Source organism: Dendronephthya gigantea, unplaced genomic scaffold (assembly GCF_004324835.1).
Source record: "Dendronephthya gigantea isolate DGI-Jeju-01 unplaced genomic scaffold, DenGig_1.0 000102F, whole genome shotgun sequence".
NCBI lineage: Eukaryota > Metazoa > Cnidaria > Anthozoa > Malacalcyonacea > Nephtheidae > Dendronephthya > Dendronephthya gigantea.
In genome coordinates, this window is record NW_021163112.1 from 424,182 (window position 1) to 441,858 (window position 17,677).

Here is a 17,677-nt window from a genome sequence, read left to right on the forward strand (position 1 = left end):
CTAACATGCATGTTAATGAAAACCAGGTGTTCCAAGAACAAAAGCGACGACAGCATTTCAGATATTTCATTTCCATTTGGTACATTTACACCTTCAAGATGAAGCATTTTGATATTCGTTAACGATTTTATCGCACTAAGTATTTTCCCCCAATCTGCGACAGAAACAACGACATCAGCTAAAACCAATTCTTTCAAAAACCCGAAATATCGCCGCAAAGCAGCAGCAAACGCCTCAACATCACAAGACATAAATGTCGTATTGCTAAGATGTAGTTTTCTCAAATTTTGTAAGGAATTTAAATTGACAAAGAATTTTTCACCATGAATAACATCACTTAAAATCAACTCCTCTAACGTGTTGGGCAGAGACGGGGTGTCATTCATGACAATTCTATTACCCGACAAATCCAGATATTTCATTTTCTGCAAATGAACTAAACTATTTAACAAGGTACTTATATCATCTTCCATGATACACGTTTTGCTCATGTCCAGCCTTTCTAATAACGGGCACTCTCTCAGAATGTTTGCTAGCGCATTCACCCCATCTGAACCAAGAGCATTCATGCTCAGGTCCAGATATATCAGACCTTTCAAGGAAGCAAGCGATTCACAAATTTTGCTTACACCACAACCATTCAAATGAACGTTACTCAGCTTTAATTCTTCCAAAGATTTAAAAGATGGCAAGAATTTTAGGCAAAACAACTGAAATCCCTTCAGGATTGTTGTTTAAATTCAAGCGTTTCATCTGAATTAACTTTGATAATGGCAATTGGAAATTTTGAAAATCCTCCAAAGTAAGATTATTAGAAGCTAGGTTCAATTCTTCAAGTTCCGTTGCTAAGGAGAGTAGAGATGCTAAACCCTGGACAGCGGGACCGTGAATATCAGCATTTTCTAAAGTTAATACTTTTAATTGCTTGATTCTCAAAGAGCAAAAAGACCAAATGGAACATCCAACATGATTAAAATCTAAGTTAAGCTTAAATAGATCAGATTGGATCAGATTGATAAAAGGACCTATATCTTCAGGTGTCAGGCGATTAGAACATAATGAAATGGCCTTCGTGTTAATTGGGGAAACGTTACGCCCCTCCTCTAACTCAGTTAATGGAAAAAATCTAACATGGTTATAAGCGAGATTAATTTCTTCTAAGGATTGCAGTTGGCAAAGACCTTTGATAATTTCACTTCCCTGTAATGCATTTTGTGATAAATCTAACGAAAGAGCGCTTTTACTTTCTCTATGTTTCTGCAGTATGCGATTTGCTTGTGTTTCCGTGAGGTTACTTTTAGATAAATTTATATTTACAAGATCATTAATCGATTCGAGTGTTGGAATAAGGTAGTCGTTAATTTCTTCTTCAGTTAGGTCATTATCAGTCAAACACAATTTTCTTAAATTTCTACAACTGCTTACTACAACTAAAAAACTACCGACGTAGTCTTTTATGCATTTTGTGCCAGATAAATCTAATTCATTTAAGCCGTTCATGCTACCAAGAAATCTATTTAAAGCAACAATATCCTCGTAGTTCAAGTTATTGTTGTTAATTTGTAGAACTTTTAAACAGGATGGAATAGAATAAAGACTGAGAACTTTGTGTACCTCGCATGATGATTGAATTTCCAGCGTATGAATATTGATTGTAGATGCATTCAGCTCCTTCAAGAGATCATCATTATGAAGGAGACTCAGTGATAGCTCTAGTCTTCCCGTTGATTTGACAGTTTCAAGAAAAATCTCAATAAGAACTATAGGAAAGAAAAATTATAGTAAATGGATGCCTAAACATCCGCACAACGCGAAGGTTGACGCACAGTATGTTTTTATAACGTTGTTCTTATTTTATTGCATGAATTTTAGCAAAACATTAAACAAACTAGTTCTTCAAGACGGGGTGCCAAATATTTTCCACGCCAGGAAACATAATTCGGGCTTGCATTTTCAGGTACAGGTAGTATAAGTTATGACACTTACATTTAGGGTTCATTATGTCCAGGTTTTCCTGAAAAATAAATATTTTAAACGGATTATAAGAATACATACAAATAGACACAACCAGGTCACAATAGTCACGAAAAGGACCGTTTCAACTTTTCATGCCGTCTGAGCATGCCGGGATTTACGCACCGAGGGAAGCTGGAAGTTTCCCGAAAAATTGCCAATGTTTTTACTGATTTTGCCGAACAATTTTCGGCGGCCATCTTGAAAATCACAAACCGGAAGTTGCGTTCGAGGTGAAAGCGGGTGAGTTCGGAAACCGCAGGTGAGCTGGAAAAAAGCTTACCTTCTCGGAATCAATCAGAATGCCGCTTTTAAACAATGCATGAGATAAGCATTCGATCCGGCATATGAACCGTTGGACGTCTGAAACTGGTCTAAATTGTTCATACCTGCACAATTGGTGGGTTCTCATTTCCTGAAATAGCCATCAGGTCATCGCCCAGTGGTCCACGTTCCACTGTAGCGTCTGCCAAAGTTTGCAATCCAAAAGATTGCGGACGTTCTTCATTAGAAAGCAAAGCAGAAAAACCTGACGGCAAAGACTGGCTTTGATATTCCCCAGCAGGATTTTCTAAATATGAATCAGAAAATGAAGTATAAGAAATGGGGTAAATGTTTTAGATATCCTATATTTTTTACACTCCTTTTACAGCAAACTAAATAAAATTATACTTGCCTAATGCATTGCTTGTGATAGCAACTGAATTGGATACAATACTTTGACCTTGCATCCTAAAAGGTAGATTCATCGACAATCTCTGCAAAATGCCCCCAAGTGCAACACTTCTGCCAGTGGATGCTTCACCATCAAGATTTGCTTGAAGCAAATCGACATTAGGTTGTACTGACGGCTGAACATGTGGGGTTGAACCAGGATAAATAATGGAACGGGGAATCATAACAGCTGAACCTAATGTCGAGGAAGGCATTAATGTAGAAACAGACATTGTTGAACCCGGTGCTGACGTGGCAGTTGGCGTTCTAGTTCCTGTTGGAACTGTCCAAGGCGAATTGAGTGTTGCAGTGATATCTGTATTTAAAACTGTTGCCCCTGATGCTGAGAATGGAACAATTTGCATTGACACCTGACCTCGTGTACCTAGGTTACCAGAGCTTTCTGGTGTTGGTGCAATCCTGGCAGGGGAAGATGCGGATATTGGTGACTGACCTTGCATTGTGCTAGCAAATATTTGAGCAGTCGCAGGAGGAACTACGCCAGTTTGTTGTAGTGGTACCTGATTTGAGGTTACCATATTAACTGAATTGTTAACTGGTTGTGTAAAAAAAGTGGTTGCTGACATGTTCACAGGACTCTGAAGTGACAGTGTTGGTACCATACTGGAAATGATAGTCTCTGATGATGATGGTAACTGATTTTGAACAACAATATTTCCAATAGTGTTGACTGTCTGGGAAATACTATTTGACGTCGTTGGTGGTTGACTTTCCGAAACACTGTTGATAGAATCCTGAACCGCTGGGAGTGATGCAATGGTAGAAACATTAGTTACGAGCCCAGTTTGACCTTGCGTTAAATTTGTATTACCATAACTTTGAACCGATGGTGCTGATGACTGATCCGGTGCAGATATTGTGGTAGGTAACAGCAGCACTACCGACTGGGTACCTGACACAGGTAACTGAACAAATGTTGGCATAGCAACAGGTGTAGCTGCGTTTTTATTCAAATCAGTCCCAACTGTTGTGACCGTGGAGCCTGATGATGGTTTTGGTTGAATTGGTAAAAACCGTGGGCCATTAGGAACAGCACACAATCTTTTAAAAAGAGATTCCCCATGGCTGCACTGAGAGATCTAAATGAAGATTTGTTCAGACATTATAACACCAATTTTTCACCACAAAAAATTACAATCCACATGGATCAGATTTGTCAACGTTACCTCGTTCTCAGTGATCTTTCGTATGTAGAGCCGGCCTTGTCCTCTTTCACTGTGGTAAACATTATTTGGAGTGTAGCATCTGAAGCAGCATATTCCTGGATTTAACTCCTCCAACATGTTGTCCTTTCCAGCTTTCATGAACACAAAGCAAGCGCTTTCCAATGTAGGATAAATTTCGACCAATTTTCTTGTGAACTCTTCATTTGTTAGTTCGAGGGGAAACTCCACTTTTCCATCAATGTTTCCATTTTTACAATGCTCTGTCAAACACAAACGTAAAGAGTTGAACTGGATGGATATTACATGCCCATAGATCAAGATAGCATGTAACAATAAAAAGTAATCAAGAATTTTTATTCACTACTCTACTTGGTTAAATACCTGATCGAGGTGGCCCATATCCTTTCTGCATTAACAACTTGATGGCCACTTTTGAACATGTTTCTTTTGTGATCTTCGTAATCGTCGTCTCTGGATTAAGAAGAAACAACGTAACAGAAAGATTGTTCGGTTTTCGACCTCGCTTTTTAGTATTTGGTGGACGGTAATTAGCCATTTCTTTGAAGCAAGTCACATATTTGAAAAGAGTATTCCTTTCGTTCAATCCATACAGCCTGAAAAACAAACAAAACATGGTTAACAATAGCTACATTTTTGTAAACAACTATTTTCGTGGATTTATAACACTAAATAGAACGGTGATTTCGGTGAAAAATGAAATAATCTACTTGCATACAATGTTATTTGATGGGAGCAATGCCCACAGCAAGGTGGTCTGGAGTTATTAGGTGTGATACGCTTTATAAACAAAATACATCATTCAAAATATATCAAGTAGATCATTCTCCATTACGGATGCTAGAATGTCTAGCGTGTACTTATTTTAAGCGAAAGGGGGCTTCACTATTACGCTGAATATAGGAGTTCGCGTACCAGTTGATATTACAGTTCACTGCCCCATACTGGCTTCGCAAAATTTATGCGCATATTTTTTACTCGCAGTTAATTAATTTCGGGAAAACCCCTTACCATTGGCATTGTTAAAAAAAATCTGCGACAAAATTTTGACTATCATTTTGTGAACTCAACTTCTTTAGTGGCAAAAATGCCCCCAAATTGCCGATGTAAAGATATGTTGTTCACAATTACTAGAGTTTTCGCCAGATTTCGAGTGTAAATAGCGAATTTTGGTAGATCTGACGATCGCCATTTTGCTGTATCAAATATCATTAACGTGTATATGTATTAGGTTGTACAAACGATGTGAGCGTAAAACAAATTTCACTCTTTAGTCCACACACAAGCCCTCAATAACTTCTACCAACATTCTCTACACGTCTAAGAATAAATTTGGGACAGTCATTCATTTTCGGGGACAGGAAGTTATTTGTACGGGATTAAAATCAATAGCAATGTTCGCTTTTTAAGTTATTAGTATTACGGTATAGCGGATTTCAAACATGTGACGAATGGAACAAATGTACGTGCGTTCAAACTGAGATTTGGTATGAAAGAAAGAGGTATGTCGAGGTATGATAGACATGCTGTGTCAAAGTTTAACTTGCGCTGCAATGCACTTGCATTGCCATTGCAAATATCGCATTTTTTTCGAGCTTTGTCGTTGATTTTCGAGCAGTGAATCCTACTGTAATAAAAATCGATTTTTAATAAACATAGTTTAAGTAGAACTTACCGCGCAAGGTGTAAGAGTCAATTGAAATCGCCTCCAGCTAAGTAGCTACCAACCGCTACAAAATATCTAATCAATATGAAGGATTGTGCAAATCGCTTGCGTATATATGTACACGAATCTTCACGAAACGGTAACCAATCACATTCCAAGAAATTCACTGCATGTAATTTAGGGTCATCACTGGTTTCCATCAACCAAAATGACATTGCGGGTATTAAATACGTCCATGAATTATAACACGATTTTTCAACTTGCAGAGAAATTATTCGTTAGCGAAATATTTGGATATTGTCTTTTGAATTGAGAACAATCAACTTGAACTATGCTGCAGAAATTCAAAAGAAAATTTACAAACTTTTCGCAAGCGAACTATTTCTCATGGAGTTGAAAATTAATCCAACCTTAGAGCAAAGATCATACATGAAATCTCTTTTTTTTTATCTACAGGGTGTCCCAAAAAAAACGAAAACTATTGAAATCACCCATAACAATGCAATTGTTAGAGTTTGAATGCCTAAGCACTCTGTTGGGACACAGGTGTGTAAATGTTTACCATACTCATGCATGCATATGATGCAGTAAAATTTTCTTGTTCGCAAAAATGATATTTACTAACAATATTTAGAATTTACAAATATGGATAACAATATTTAAATGTGCATCTCAAGGACCACGACCTTCGACATGTCCCCTTTCTCTAGCAACACAAAGCATTTAGCATTTTATAAGTTGCATTAAATCCCCACGGGCCGAAATTCGTGAACACGGCATTCAAATTTTAACAATGAGTGATTTCAATAGTTTTCGTTTTTTTTTGGGACACCCTGTATATGGATAATATGTTCCCACAACATTGTTGAACGATTATTCCTACTGTGCGATCACAGAGAATCCGACTGAATTAAGCAGTCTTTCGGACGTTTATACTTTTGCAAAGAGGATTCATCAATAACTTCCCGAATTGAAAAATCAACAACTCGTTCCACGAAGAGGAATCCAATATGGCGTCGGATGCAGAATAAAGTATTATTGGTCAAAAAATGTATTGCTGACCTGCATGGTAGGGTAGAACGCAAATGTTTAGAGAACAGTGTAAAATTATACGGCTTCGAAAATCGTTTTCTTTAAAATAACATTCTATAGTTATATTGCACTTATCAGAGTTAAATTCAACCTGGCCTTTCCCTAACTTCCAACCAACTAGACACGACCAATTTCACCTAAAAGACTAGAGCAATCCTGTACGTTTGCTTTCATTCTAAATTACCCAACATTCGGCTACTACCATTCAGCTTCCCCGTTTGCTTTAGTAAATACGTAATCATTCGAGTTCAGGTTCATAATACCATCTTTGAGATGAAACTTCCACTTGTTTTTACTCCTTGTTATCTGTTGTTTGAGAAAAAAAACACTCAGATGTTTTGTATACTGGGAATAACCTTTCGCAACGATGCTTGCTTTTGCTTTTGAAATGTAGGTGATCTCCGAAAATATATCGCTCCGTGGAAATGAAATGAGAATCAATGTGCTTCATGTTTTTGACACTAGGGAAACATATGTTTAGAATTTGAAAGTGTAAAAGTAACTGTATAAATGCCCAGTTAATCGAGACCAACTGGTCTGAACACATGAATTTGACCATTTACAGTTATCTTCAAAAAATTCAAAATAGGACCGGTGTCAGGCCATTTTATCTGCTTGAATAAAAGTACACTTATTTAAATCTTTCTCGTGATGGTCTTGTTTTGTTGTTGAGCTCTATAATCTATGTGATCCCCTATCATACTCGTGAAGCATTACTTGGTTGAGAAGCACAGTATATCTAACTCTATAGCGAGTCTTGGGATGAATATAGAGACAAACCTACCCGGTCGAATTGACAAACAACAACATTTTCTGTTTCAAAGAGTTCCGAGCTGTCGTCGTCAGAAACGTCATCATCAGAATTCAGAGGTTCTGAATCTTCCTAAAGAAACACGTGAAAGAATCATTAGGAAATTTATACAAAGCATCTCGAAATGAACCATGTTTCCATGGAAAATCAGCGTCGTTTTCGAGAGTTTTCAAAATCGTTTTTGTCTATTTTATTGTTTTGACGCCATGTCAACACGATCCAAGGAAAAATATGTTTAATATGTTGCATTACCGTCAACGTCTATTGTAAATTCACGGTGTTTGAAACTGTTTTGGCATGAAAACCAATGTGAAAATGCTTGAAAATGTTACCGTGTGCACATAGCCCGAGTCAGTTACCTGTGGTTTATCTTCACCATCTTCGTCATGACTGAGATCATTATCATCATCGTCGTCGTCCTCATCATCATCACTATCGCTATCGTTGGGTCCATCAACTTGTATGATCACTGAAGGTCTCTGCATTCAGTCAAACAGAATCATGTAAATGTTAGATTGATATCATTGGTCAAAATACGATCAACCATCAAGTTTTTAAAATTTTCAACTGCACCAGATTTTTGTTCAATCATGAGATATGCTATCAATTTAAAAATAGCTAAAAGCGGATGTTCGTAATATTTTTATTCTAAGGATAGAAATCTCTTGATAATAAATTTTCTAAGGACACGCCAATTCATCTAAACTGGGGCAATTATTTTCAGCCCCATATAAATTGGGTCCTACCTACAATGCTCCTATACGGGTACAATCGCTCACAGTTTAATACAAATGATTGAAACAAACCGATGCTTGTTGTGGAACTGCCACACGTTGCTGCTGCGTTGTCACGTGTTGCTGTTGCGTTGTCACGTGCTGTGGCTGCGCTGTCACGTGTTGCTGCTGCTGCGTTGTCACGTGCTGTTGCTGCACTGTCACATGTTGCTGCTGTGTCGTCACAAGTTGCGGAGTTGTCACGATGTGTTGACCTTGAACATTATGCTGGATTGTCTGACGGGTCGGCTGGATAGCTGATACAGTAAGACCATGGTATGCTAAATGTAAGAAAGACAATATCTCAGAGTCGAATTGGTTAACATGTTTTACAAACCAAATCTGTTGTGCTTGTTGTTAATGGTTTACTGCCTCAGTTATACTCTCTACTAAGGACTTACCTTGACGTAATGGCTGTTGATTTGCTTGTGATGTCTCTGGTATCTAAAACGTTTTTAAAAAACCTCGTTGGAAAAACAAAGGAGGGACAACAGTGTGGAGGAAAGACTAACACTGGCTCTACAAACAGTTCATGTTATTACAAGTTGTTTTTATGAATACGTAATTTGTAAATAGCAACAAGGTGAGATTCTATAGAAAATCCTTTGAATCCTAATGACAATACAGTTTTTATAATGCTATTTTTAGAAGGTCTAATACAGTGCAATGAAGATTATGATAGGTATTTGTAATTGCTTTTAAGTAGTCAAGGAATGGGACCATTCAATGGCTACAATTGGCTTAGCTAGATCTAGCATTCTCGTATGAAACAAAAAAGTCTAATGTTACATGAAAGCCTATAACCTAAGCAACTTAGCATCAAATGTGGTATGACAAATGCCAGAATAGACAAAAACACTTCTCGACGTTTCGACCTGAGGGCCTTCGTCAGGAGAGTTAGTACGAAAGTTTCATACTAACTCTCCTGACGAAGGCCCTCAGGTTGAAACGTCGAGAGGTGTTTTGTCTACTTTGGCAGTTGTTATACCACATTTGATGCTAAGATGTTTGAAGAAGCTGCCACTCTGCTCCCTGGTTATATTATAACTTAAGCATATAAGTGTTTGGCTGGTTAGTGTTGCAGAGCCATTCAAACTCTCTGAGATTTGCATGCTACAATTAATAGAAGATGGATGATTTATTCCAGCAGTATATAAACCAGTACAAGTAATTAACTGGAATGATGATACTAACAGTAGAATTTTCTTTGAAAAGGTATTATTAAATAATGGAACAACATAAATCATAACTCACCTGTTGTTGCTGTTGAATGCTGGTTAGAGTGGCTGCAGGAAGCATAACTTGAGTATATTGAGCATGTGGCTGCTGTATATTTGCAATGTATGGGCGAGCTGCTGATATAAAATGCTGATTTTGTTGATTTCCTGAAAATTGAAATGAACACAAGTTTCCAGATTTAAAAATTAACCAAACTCCAAATGTACCCCAACACTGGACAATTCCTAGGCCCAAATTCATTATTTTACCATTAGATTACCTGTGATGGGTGGTGTGCTTGCAATGGCTGGCTGAGCAGCTATTGGTGTATTTTTACGAACAACATTGAGTTGGTGCTGCTGGTTGTTGCCCACCATAGGAGGAGTCTGGGACAAAAGAACCTGTGGATCTTTCGTGATCTGCCTTTGCAGGCTTTGCTTTGGTTCTGGTACTGCAACTGCACCTGACTGAGTCACTTTGCTTTCCCAAATCTAGAATTTAAATACAAATTGGAATGTTGTATATATACATGGAAAACCCTACAATTCTATCATAATCTTCTAGTTTATTCTACATCAGGAGTCTATGCCTTCAGGATCAGGGGCAAGTTGTATAACTTTAAACTACATTTTAGGTAAATTGTAGAGGTTTAAGGGGTTTTAACTTTGAGTGAAATTATACACACTTCAAATTCAAGTCAGGAACAGTTGATGGAAAAGTGAGTCAATTATCAGTCCTTTGGTAGGAATCGAACCTCCATTTTAGGTAGTTAAATAATTTGTTTTTTATTCCAAAATACACTTTGGTCACTTTTCTCAAATCATGAAACATAATTGGAGAATAAAGTTGCAGTTACAGTATGCAATTGTCCTTTAAACTTGCAATGAAATTATAGTTTTGAAGGATGTTAATTTTTAAAGAGTGTTCAAAACGTTGGCAGATCCCAAGAAATCTTCGTATTTATCAACTTTACATACTTCAGGAGTAGAATTGCATTATTGCATTGCGTGTTTTGCATCGTGTAATTAACTCTACTCAGGGAAAACCCCAACTTTTATTCCCTACCCAAAATCCAACGCGCGGTAGATCACGTGTCTTAAGAATGGAACCACATATAAATATGTCGGACAGCTTGGCTCACGCAATCAAATTCATGATGGCCGAAGATAACATCAGATACAAGCACTTCAAACGGCTTTATTTTAGTGAAAACTTAATGCCATCGCGTGAATTATAAAGAAATGGACGCAGCTTTCACTCAGGAATCATTCTGGAGGAATATTTAAAGGAAAAAGCGCTCAAAAGGATCATCTTGAAACGACTTTAATGCTAGTATTTGACCTTCGCTTGTCGAAATCAATTGAGCAATGATCGATGCTTTTATGCGATTTTATAGCAGTAAATTAATACATTCAGCGCGATTTAGCATCGAATTATTCACCTTTATGCCAAATTAGTTAAATGGTGCAGGCTTTAGATGCAGCTGTCTTTACTGACTAAATATTGTACGTTTTCGCATCAAAGGTTTCAGCTGTGAATAGAAAATTTCCTACTTTGCTGAAATACTTTCTTTGGAAACAGTCAGATCTGTACGATTTTCATATCTGTTTTACCTGTTTTAATTCCTGTAAGACCTGTTCGTCGACTCCATCGTTGAGAAAAGCTTCGCGAACATTTTTAATCACTTCTTCGATAACATTCTTGTAGACTTTCGACTGCAAATATGCCACTAGAGTTAGCGCAATTTCCTCATGTTTAAGAACTAGATCGCAAAAAACGACGATCGAAAAACAAATACTGTACGTTAAGCGAGACCTACCACGTTATTTTGACTCTGTGCCATTTTGCGAGGGCATTTAAAACATAGCAATAGACTAACCCCTACTTTGGGCTTCTTCGGAGCCGACCTGTTCGCTCGAAGGCTTCTTTATATACCCTGCCTTCGTTTCACTTATAGGGGGGTCCAAACGCCCCTGCAACGAACACACCATATATGGAAAACGAAAACTTCCTGTAAGAATTTTTAATTAGGTTGCCCGATGATCTCTTTGTGCAAATGAGGTACTGGAGGAATACCGTTTTTGAGACCCGGCCAGGAAGACAAGACATATCTGTATCGCCGAGATTTCTCAGACGGATTTCAGACGCACGTTTAAGAAAATTCCTTTCCAAAGGCTACGGCCATATACGCAGGCTAATGGTCAGTTCACACTTGCCATTTTTGCTATGATTTAACTTTTTTGATAGATATGAACGAGTGAAATAGTTACAGATAGTCAAATAAGACACCCGTGAATTAGAGCGTTCATAGCTCTTTGCTCGTTTTCTTTCAAAATATCAAAAAGTCGCGGCAAAAATTGCAGGTGTAAACATAGTTGTGTACAGATTTAAAATTGCATTACTGGGCCCCAGTGATGTCCCCAGGGGCCAGTTACATAAAACTTTTTAACTACGCTGCAGTTCCCAATCAAACTTCCCACTTCCACGATCAAACATGCGCACTTTTGCAGTTTACTTTTCATGCAAATTGCAAAACTCGCAACTCAAAGAACTCATAGTCTCATACCCAGATCGCGCATAAATTTCCTGGAAATGAAGCTGTGAAATGTGAGTCATGGAAGCACCAGTTTCCAAGATGGCCGCCAAAGTTGCACGAAATTTTGTTGCAAAGAGCGTTTCTCAATTTGAAATGCCACAAACAGGAATTCCTATAATCATACGGCCATTCGTCGTAAAGAAAGCTTATGTAGTCCATCCGAAAGTGACCAGTTTTCAAGCGGATTTGAAAGCGCAGTGGCTCACAAAGACTTGTCTAAGAAAGGGATTACCTGCGTCTATTGATAGCGACGTTGATTTCGTGTCAAACGAACAGTTAAAATTCATCAAAGAAAGGATGGAAAAATCTATTTTGCATACGATAGTTTCCCAAAAAATAGGAATGAAATGGAAAATGCAGTATGAAGACGATTTATTGGAGGGTTTACTGCCTAGTTTTCTTCTACAAATTTGGCATTTAGCAGATAACTCCTCCTCACAAGATAGCTTTCTCGACTTTCGACCTTGTATAAAAACGCACTGGTGCCGGAATTTTAGGTTTTACCAAACGACCTTTAGTCCGGGATTTGTCCTACGGAGCAAAACGCCATTACCATTGTTTGAACAAGGTATATAAATGTTTATTTCAACACTGCTCTCTGAAATCCTTTTATATTTGATAGCCATTCTAATTCTCTGGGAATCACCCAGGGTATTGCTGGCCAATCTGATTAAAAAACTCAGTGTGCATTGCATGTTGGTTTAAATCCCAGAAATTGAACATCTCTGAAATAGAGTTTGCATAAAAAAACAAGATATTTCCCATGGGCCATTGCCAGCACAATTTCATGGCTACAAAATTATCCTACCAGTTTGTCTGGTTCCCAGCATCATTAGCTGGTGGTTATTTTAAGAAGGCAGTGTCCTAAGTATCGTAAAAAGTGTAGTTGTTGTAGTTAGGTTGATCCACAGTTAAGTTGATCAGACCTTTTCATTGTATATTTTTTATCTGCTCTTGTCAGATGTTAACAGCACAGTAGCTACAGATCTGCCTGGACCATATTTCCCTGTGGATCTGGGTGTATTCCGCCACCCAACAATTCACCTGCCAAACTCACCAGGTTACAACTCCAACCTCGAGACACCTTACCCAGCCACCATGCTTCTTCCTGACTTCATGAGTCGGAACCAAGAGCAAATGGTTCACCATGGGATACATGCTATGTTTAGCCAACTGGTCGCCATGGCAATGAAACAAGGTTATTACCCTGGCCAGCATCTTGATGAACCGCTGGCAACAAAATGCATTATCACCAATGGTCGTATCTTCATGTTTATGGCATACCAACTGAACACACTGTCGTTACAAGAGGACTTTGGTATCAAGAATATTGCTTGGTTTGAGGACTTTAAAACTCTGTACAATATAGACTCTGATCCATTTAGAAAAGGTCGCAAGACATTTTATGAAGTTTTACCAACAGAAACTAAGTCACTTGAATTGGATGAAGCATGTATCAAAACACTTGTAGCATTTATAACACAGAGAACAATATAAATCAAAATTATGGATGTTAATGGATGTTATCTTTTGCTGAAAGATGTTTAAAATTTTAAATATATCACCAGGCACCACTTGAAATTTGTTTTTGTGGAATGATTTCTAAATTGAAGTGGAAACATATTGCATACATACACGTGGACAATGCGTGTTTGTGCCCTGAGCTATTACCTTTGTTAGCTTAATTTCAATGGTTACACATATGCACTAAGTATAGTGCGTGTAGTTATACAAATACAAAGCTATTACTATTCACCACAATTAAAACGGAACAAATTTTCTCTGTTCTATTTTCAAGTCACACGAGCAACAGGTGGTCTGGAGGTTGTCTCTTCGGGTAGTACACATCAGACTTCAGTTGTATATAATTATAAAGACTGCTGTTATAAATATTGCAATTATTGCTCATGGCCAACACGAGCGAAGTAAGAACAACAAAAAGTAATACACTGCCTGGAAGTGCTTCAAGTATAGTTCCTGCGCCCTCATCCAACTTAAATCTTATGGAACCCTCTCAACTGCTCCCACCGGATGAGGTCGATTTGTTAAAAATGGCGACTCACGATCACAGCTCATCAAAACTGCAAGGAAAAGTTGCCCTTATTACTGGTATTTCATTCAATTTTTTTTCGCAATCATTTGTACATTGAAACAGGCCATTCTGATTTGGTTGTTAAGTTGCTAAAAGGCTTTCAATCCTTATCTCTCGCTAGTGGATACACCACAGTAAACAATGCCAATATTTTCATAAAAGGGTATCCCTCTAAGGTGCCCTGCCCCTCTCCAAAAAAATTCAGGGAATGTAAAACATGTTTCCAAGAATACATGTTACTTTTCTTTGGGGGTGTTTATGAGGTACAAGTTCTGACATTGTTTTTGTAACCAACTGCAATTAAATAATTTAGGTGGTAGCTCAGGTATTGGAGCAGTCACCGCAATTCACTTCTCATCTCTGGGCTGTAAAATTGCAATAACCGCAAGGTCATTAAGAGGACTTGAGAAGACTGCGCAAGAATGTAATGATGTAGGTACAACTTGAATCCAAGAGAAGGTTGGCATTCATTACTTGTCATATTTCAGTGATGTGTTGGTCCATATTGGTTACACAGTTTGGACGTGTTTTACAAGCCTTTTATAGGTGGTTGGTTATTCAATCTGGCTAGTCTTGATGGCTGTTCTTTAATGGGGGATGAATCAGTCTATCTTTGGTCAAGCTAGTTAGGTAGTAACTTGAATGGCCAAACAGCTTAAATTAAAGGTTGTCATTTAAATCACTTGGTGAACAATCAATCTTTTAGATGGTTGATCAATCAATCTGACTAGTCAGTTGGTGGTCAGTTAACTGATGGGTCTGATTCATGGAGTCATATACAATTGATAGTTGGTCTTTATTAGGTGATCAATAGGTCTTTATAAATGGTCTATCCATTCCGGTGGGTCACTGAGTGGCCAAACAGCTTAAATGGTTGTCATTCAGTCTGGCCAGTCAGACCTGGTCATTTTGGTCACCTGAGTTGCCGATCAGTGAATAACTGGGTGATTGCAGCAACTAAATTAGCTTCTTGAGCTATTAGCTTGATAGTGAGTTTGTTGACTTGCACCATTTTTATGATTGGTTGGACAATTTGTTTGTAGATCAGTCTTGCATTGTGTTGGTGGGATAGCTTTGTTCAAGCAGTCAGATTCCTGGCCAGTCAGTCCAATTTAAATCAAATATCAACAACTACCTGATAATTTGTCAAAACAGCTTCTGCACAAGTTACAACTTATACCATTGATATTTTAAACCAGGTTTTGACCATTGAAGCAGATGTTAATAATGATGCAGATGTGAAGCGCATGGTTGATTCAACCATTCAACACTTTGGACGTCTGGACATTTTGGTATGTAAGCCTTTGTGTCAGACCTTGTGGTGCCTTGATCATTAACATAATCAAACATTGATGACAAATGATGTCTAGCAAAATATGCTGGACTACATATATATTTTTGCTTATGAGTAAAGACTCAAGGAGCAGATTAAATAGGTTGATAAGTGACCCTGAAACACTTAAGAGTAAATTCAAAAGGTCTACATTTTTTATCAGCAGAAAGGCAAAGACATTTCTGGTTCAGCTGTCCCATTTTAGTATTTTTGCAATCTGAACTCCGGCAATTTGTATTTTTGCTTTGCAATTTAGATCAACAGTGCTGGGATTCTCAGCAGGGGTACGATTGAAACGACAAGCTTGGAAGATTACGACAAAGTCATGAATACAAATATGAGGTAGACGTACGACAAAGTAAACCCATTTAATAGCGATTACCTTGACTTGTAAAAAGTGTCGAAAACGTCTGTTTACATTTCTTAGATCCGTATTTCAGCTAACACAACTCTGCATTCCCCATTTGGTTAAAACTAAAGGTAGAAATATAAAGTTAATGTATTACCACGCAGGTTTCTAAACTGAAATACTTTTTACGTTTCTAAACTGAAATACGTTTCCGCATATGGCATCTTTCGAAAGAACTGACAACAATGTCAATAACAATGAAATTTGTTTTGTAATTTCAAGAATATTGTCTTTAGGTTGCATTGTAAACGTTTCCAGTGTGACAGGAATGAGATCGGTAAGTTAATACACCTAAAAATTCAAAGAAATTTAGCCAAACAAGTGATTTTCTTTACGCTCGCCCAAACCACAGGCACAGACCCAAACAGAAGCGATCCAACATTTTTCGCTGACCAATCACGTTGCCGGATTTCAGGCGTGTGGCGGGAAACAGGCTTACTGGAAGAATATTCAACGAATCCCGTAACCCCTTGAGTATTTTGATAAATAACTAATTCATTTAAAAGTTAAAACATTTTTTTAGTTTGCAGGAGTGTTACCTTATTGCATATCAAAAGCTGCAATGGATCAATTCACGCGGTGTATTGCACTAGGTATGCAAACCATTTTCTCTCCTCGATTTTGAGAGAGAGGTTTAAAAGTGAGGGTTCTAGGACCTGTTTTTTATCTCTGCTTAGTGCTTCTTACCCTTTCTGATCTGTATGTTCGTTTCTTGACATACGTTTTCTAGAACTAGCAGAAAAACAAGTTAGAGTAAACAGCGTCAAGTAAGTTTCTATAATAGAAAATTTTGATGATAAAACGCAGACGTTAGTATAATTTTCAATTTGTAGTCCAGGAGTGATTAACACTGGTATGCATACGCGAGGGATTGAGCCTTTGGACCAAAGTACATTTGAAAAGGTAAAGGTATCTTATCTATCGTATGGCAATCGTAAACAATTCAAATTCAAGGTTTTTTGTGCACTTATTTATTTGTATTTATGAAACATAATGGAGCAATTGAATTTCGTAGAAAGCATGGTGAAAATGAAGTAGTGCTCATATAGTGGTACTTGCCTTACAGAGTGCCTGTGGTACTGGCACCATTTTGCACCCCGTGCACGGTCCGGTGATCAAATTACACCATGTTTTTCTTCACCCGCATATTTTTGTGAATTTATAGTTTTGCATTCTCAAATGAGTTCGATTTCTATGTTTAGTTCTTGGAACGCAGTAAAACCACGCACGCGTTGGGTAGAGTTGGCGAACCCGAGGAAGTAGCGAAGACCATTGCATTCTTGGCCTCGAGCGATGCGAGTTATATCACTGGCGCGACCATTCCAGTTGATGGCGGCCGCCATGCAATGTGTGCACGTTGATCAGAAATTGTTTTGATCATTGATATAAATAAACCTTGATTGCTCATCCAATAAAAACACAACTTAAGGGACCAAGATAGCAGCCATGTTCTATTTAATGTATCTCTATATAGATCAGTGACACATCTAGCCAATCAGAAAACAGTCAAGATAGAGGCGAAAGCCTTCAAAATTGTACATCTAAACAGCAGCAATCCGGGTTTATTCATATTGATGGTAAATACACACATATATTAATCAGCAACCGGTTGTTCAAAAGTTGATTAGCCAATCTCGGGATTAGTAACGCAAATAGACAAATCAAATTTAAATTTTTTTCAAAAAAATTTCCAAGTGTCTTAGGAGTTTAATTTACAAAAGTTTCTGCCAATTAGAAAAACAAGGACAAAATAAA

At 37.8% G+C, this 17,677-nt stretch overlaps 4 protein-coding genes across 4 annotated transcripts; 2 read left to right on the forward strand and 2 right to left on the reverse strand.

Moving 5' to 3' along the window:
- Nucleotides 1–585: 585 nt before the first annotated feature.
- On the reverse strand, nucleotides 586–6,098 carry LOC114534494. Its single transcript, XM_028555942.1, has 7 exons — nucleotides 5,608–6,098; nucleotides 4,296–4,528; nucleotides 3,915–4,174; nucleotides 2,690–3,827; nucleotides 2,403–2,584; nucleotides 1,987–2,014; nucleotides 586–1,760 (listed from the first exon to the last, which is right to left on the reverse strand). Exons 2-7 carry the CDS (start codon nucleotides 4,468–4,470, stop codon nucleotides 679–681), a joined length of 2,865 nt encoding a protein of 954 aa, XP_028411743.1. The 5' UTR covers nucleotides 4,471–4,528; nucleotides 5,608–6,098; the 3' UTR covers nucleotides 586–678.
- Nucleotides 6,099–6,380: 282 nt separating this feature from the next.
- On the reverse strand, nucleotides 6,381–11,529 carry LOC114534563 (transcription initiation factor IIA subunit 1-like). Its single transcript, XM_028556024.1, has 9 exons — nucleotides 11,312–11,529; nucleotides 11,106–11,207; nucleotides 9,773–9,983; nucleotides 9,529–9,659; nucleotides 8,676–8,718; nucleotides 8,308–8,555; nucleotides 7,861–7,980; nucleotides 7,475–7,573; nucleotides 6,381–6,996 (listed from the first exon to the last, which is right to left on the reverse strand). Exons 1-9 carry the CDS (start codon nucleotides 11,333–11,335, stop codon nucleotides 6,889–6,891), a joined length of 1,086 nt encoding a protein of 361 aa, XP_028411825.1. The 5' UTR covers nucleotides 11,336–11,529; the 3' UTR covers nucleotides 6,381–6,888.
- Nucleotides 11,530–12,042: 513 nt separating this feature from the next.
- LOC114534549 (39S ribosomal protein L37, mitochondrial-like) lies at nucleotides 12,043–13,669 on the forward strand. Its single transcript, XM_028556009.1, has 2 exons — nucleotides 12,043–12,656; nucleotides 13,050–13,669. The coding sequence occupies exons 1-2, from the start codon at nucleotides 12,107–12,109 to the stop codon at nucleotides 13,583–13,585; spliced, it is 1,086 nt and encodes a 361-aa protein (XP_028411810.1). The 5' UTR covers nucleotides 12,043–12,106; the 3' UTR covers nucleotides 13,586–13,669.
- Nucleotides 13,670–13,753: 84 nt separating this feature from the next.
- Nucleotides 13,754–17,610, forward strand: LOC114534552 (3-oxoacyl-[acyl-carrier-protein] reductase FabG-like). Its single transcript, XM_028556014.1, has 10 exons — nucleotides 13,754–14,197; nucleotides 14,494–14,612; nucleotides 15,380–15,472; nucleotides 15,770–15,855; nucleotides 15,941–15,993; nucleotides 16,159–16,199; nucleotides 16,446–16,515; nucleotides 16,653–16,689; nucleotides 16,756–16,825; nucleotides 17,125–17,610. The coding sequence occupies exons 1-10, from the start codon at nucleotides 13,996–13,998 to the stop codon at nucleotides 17,281–17,283; spliced, it is 930 nt and encodes a 309-aa protein (XP_028411815.1). The 5' UTR covers nucleotides 13,754–13,995; the 3' UTR covers nucleotides 17,284–17,610.
- Nucleotides 17,611–17,677: the final 67 nt, after the last annotated feature.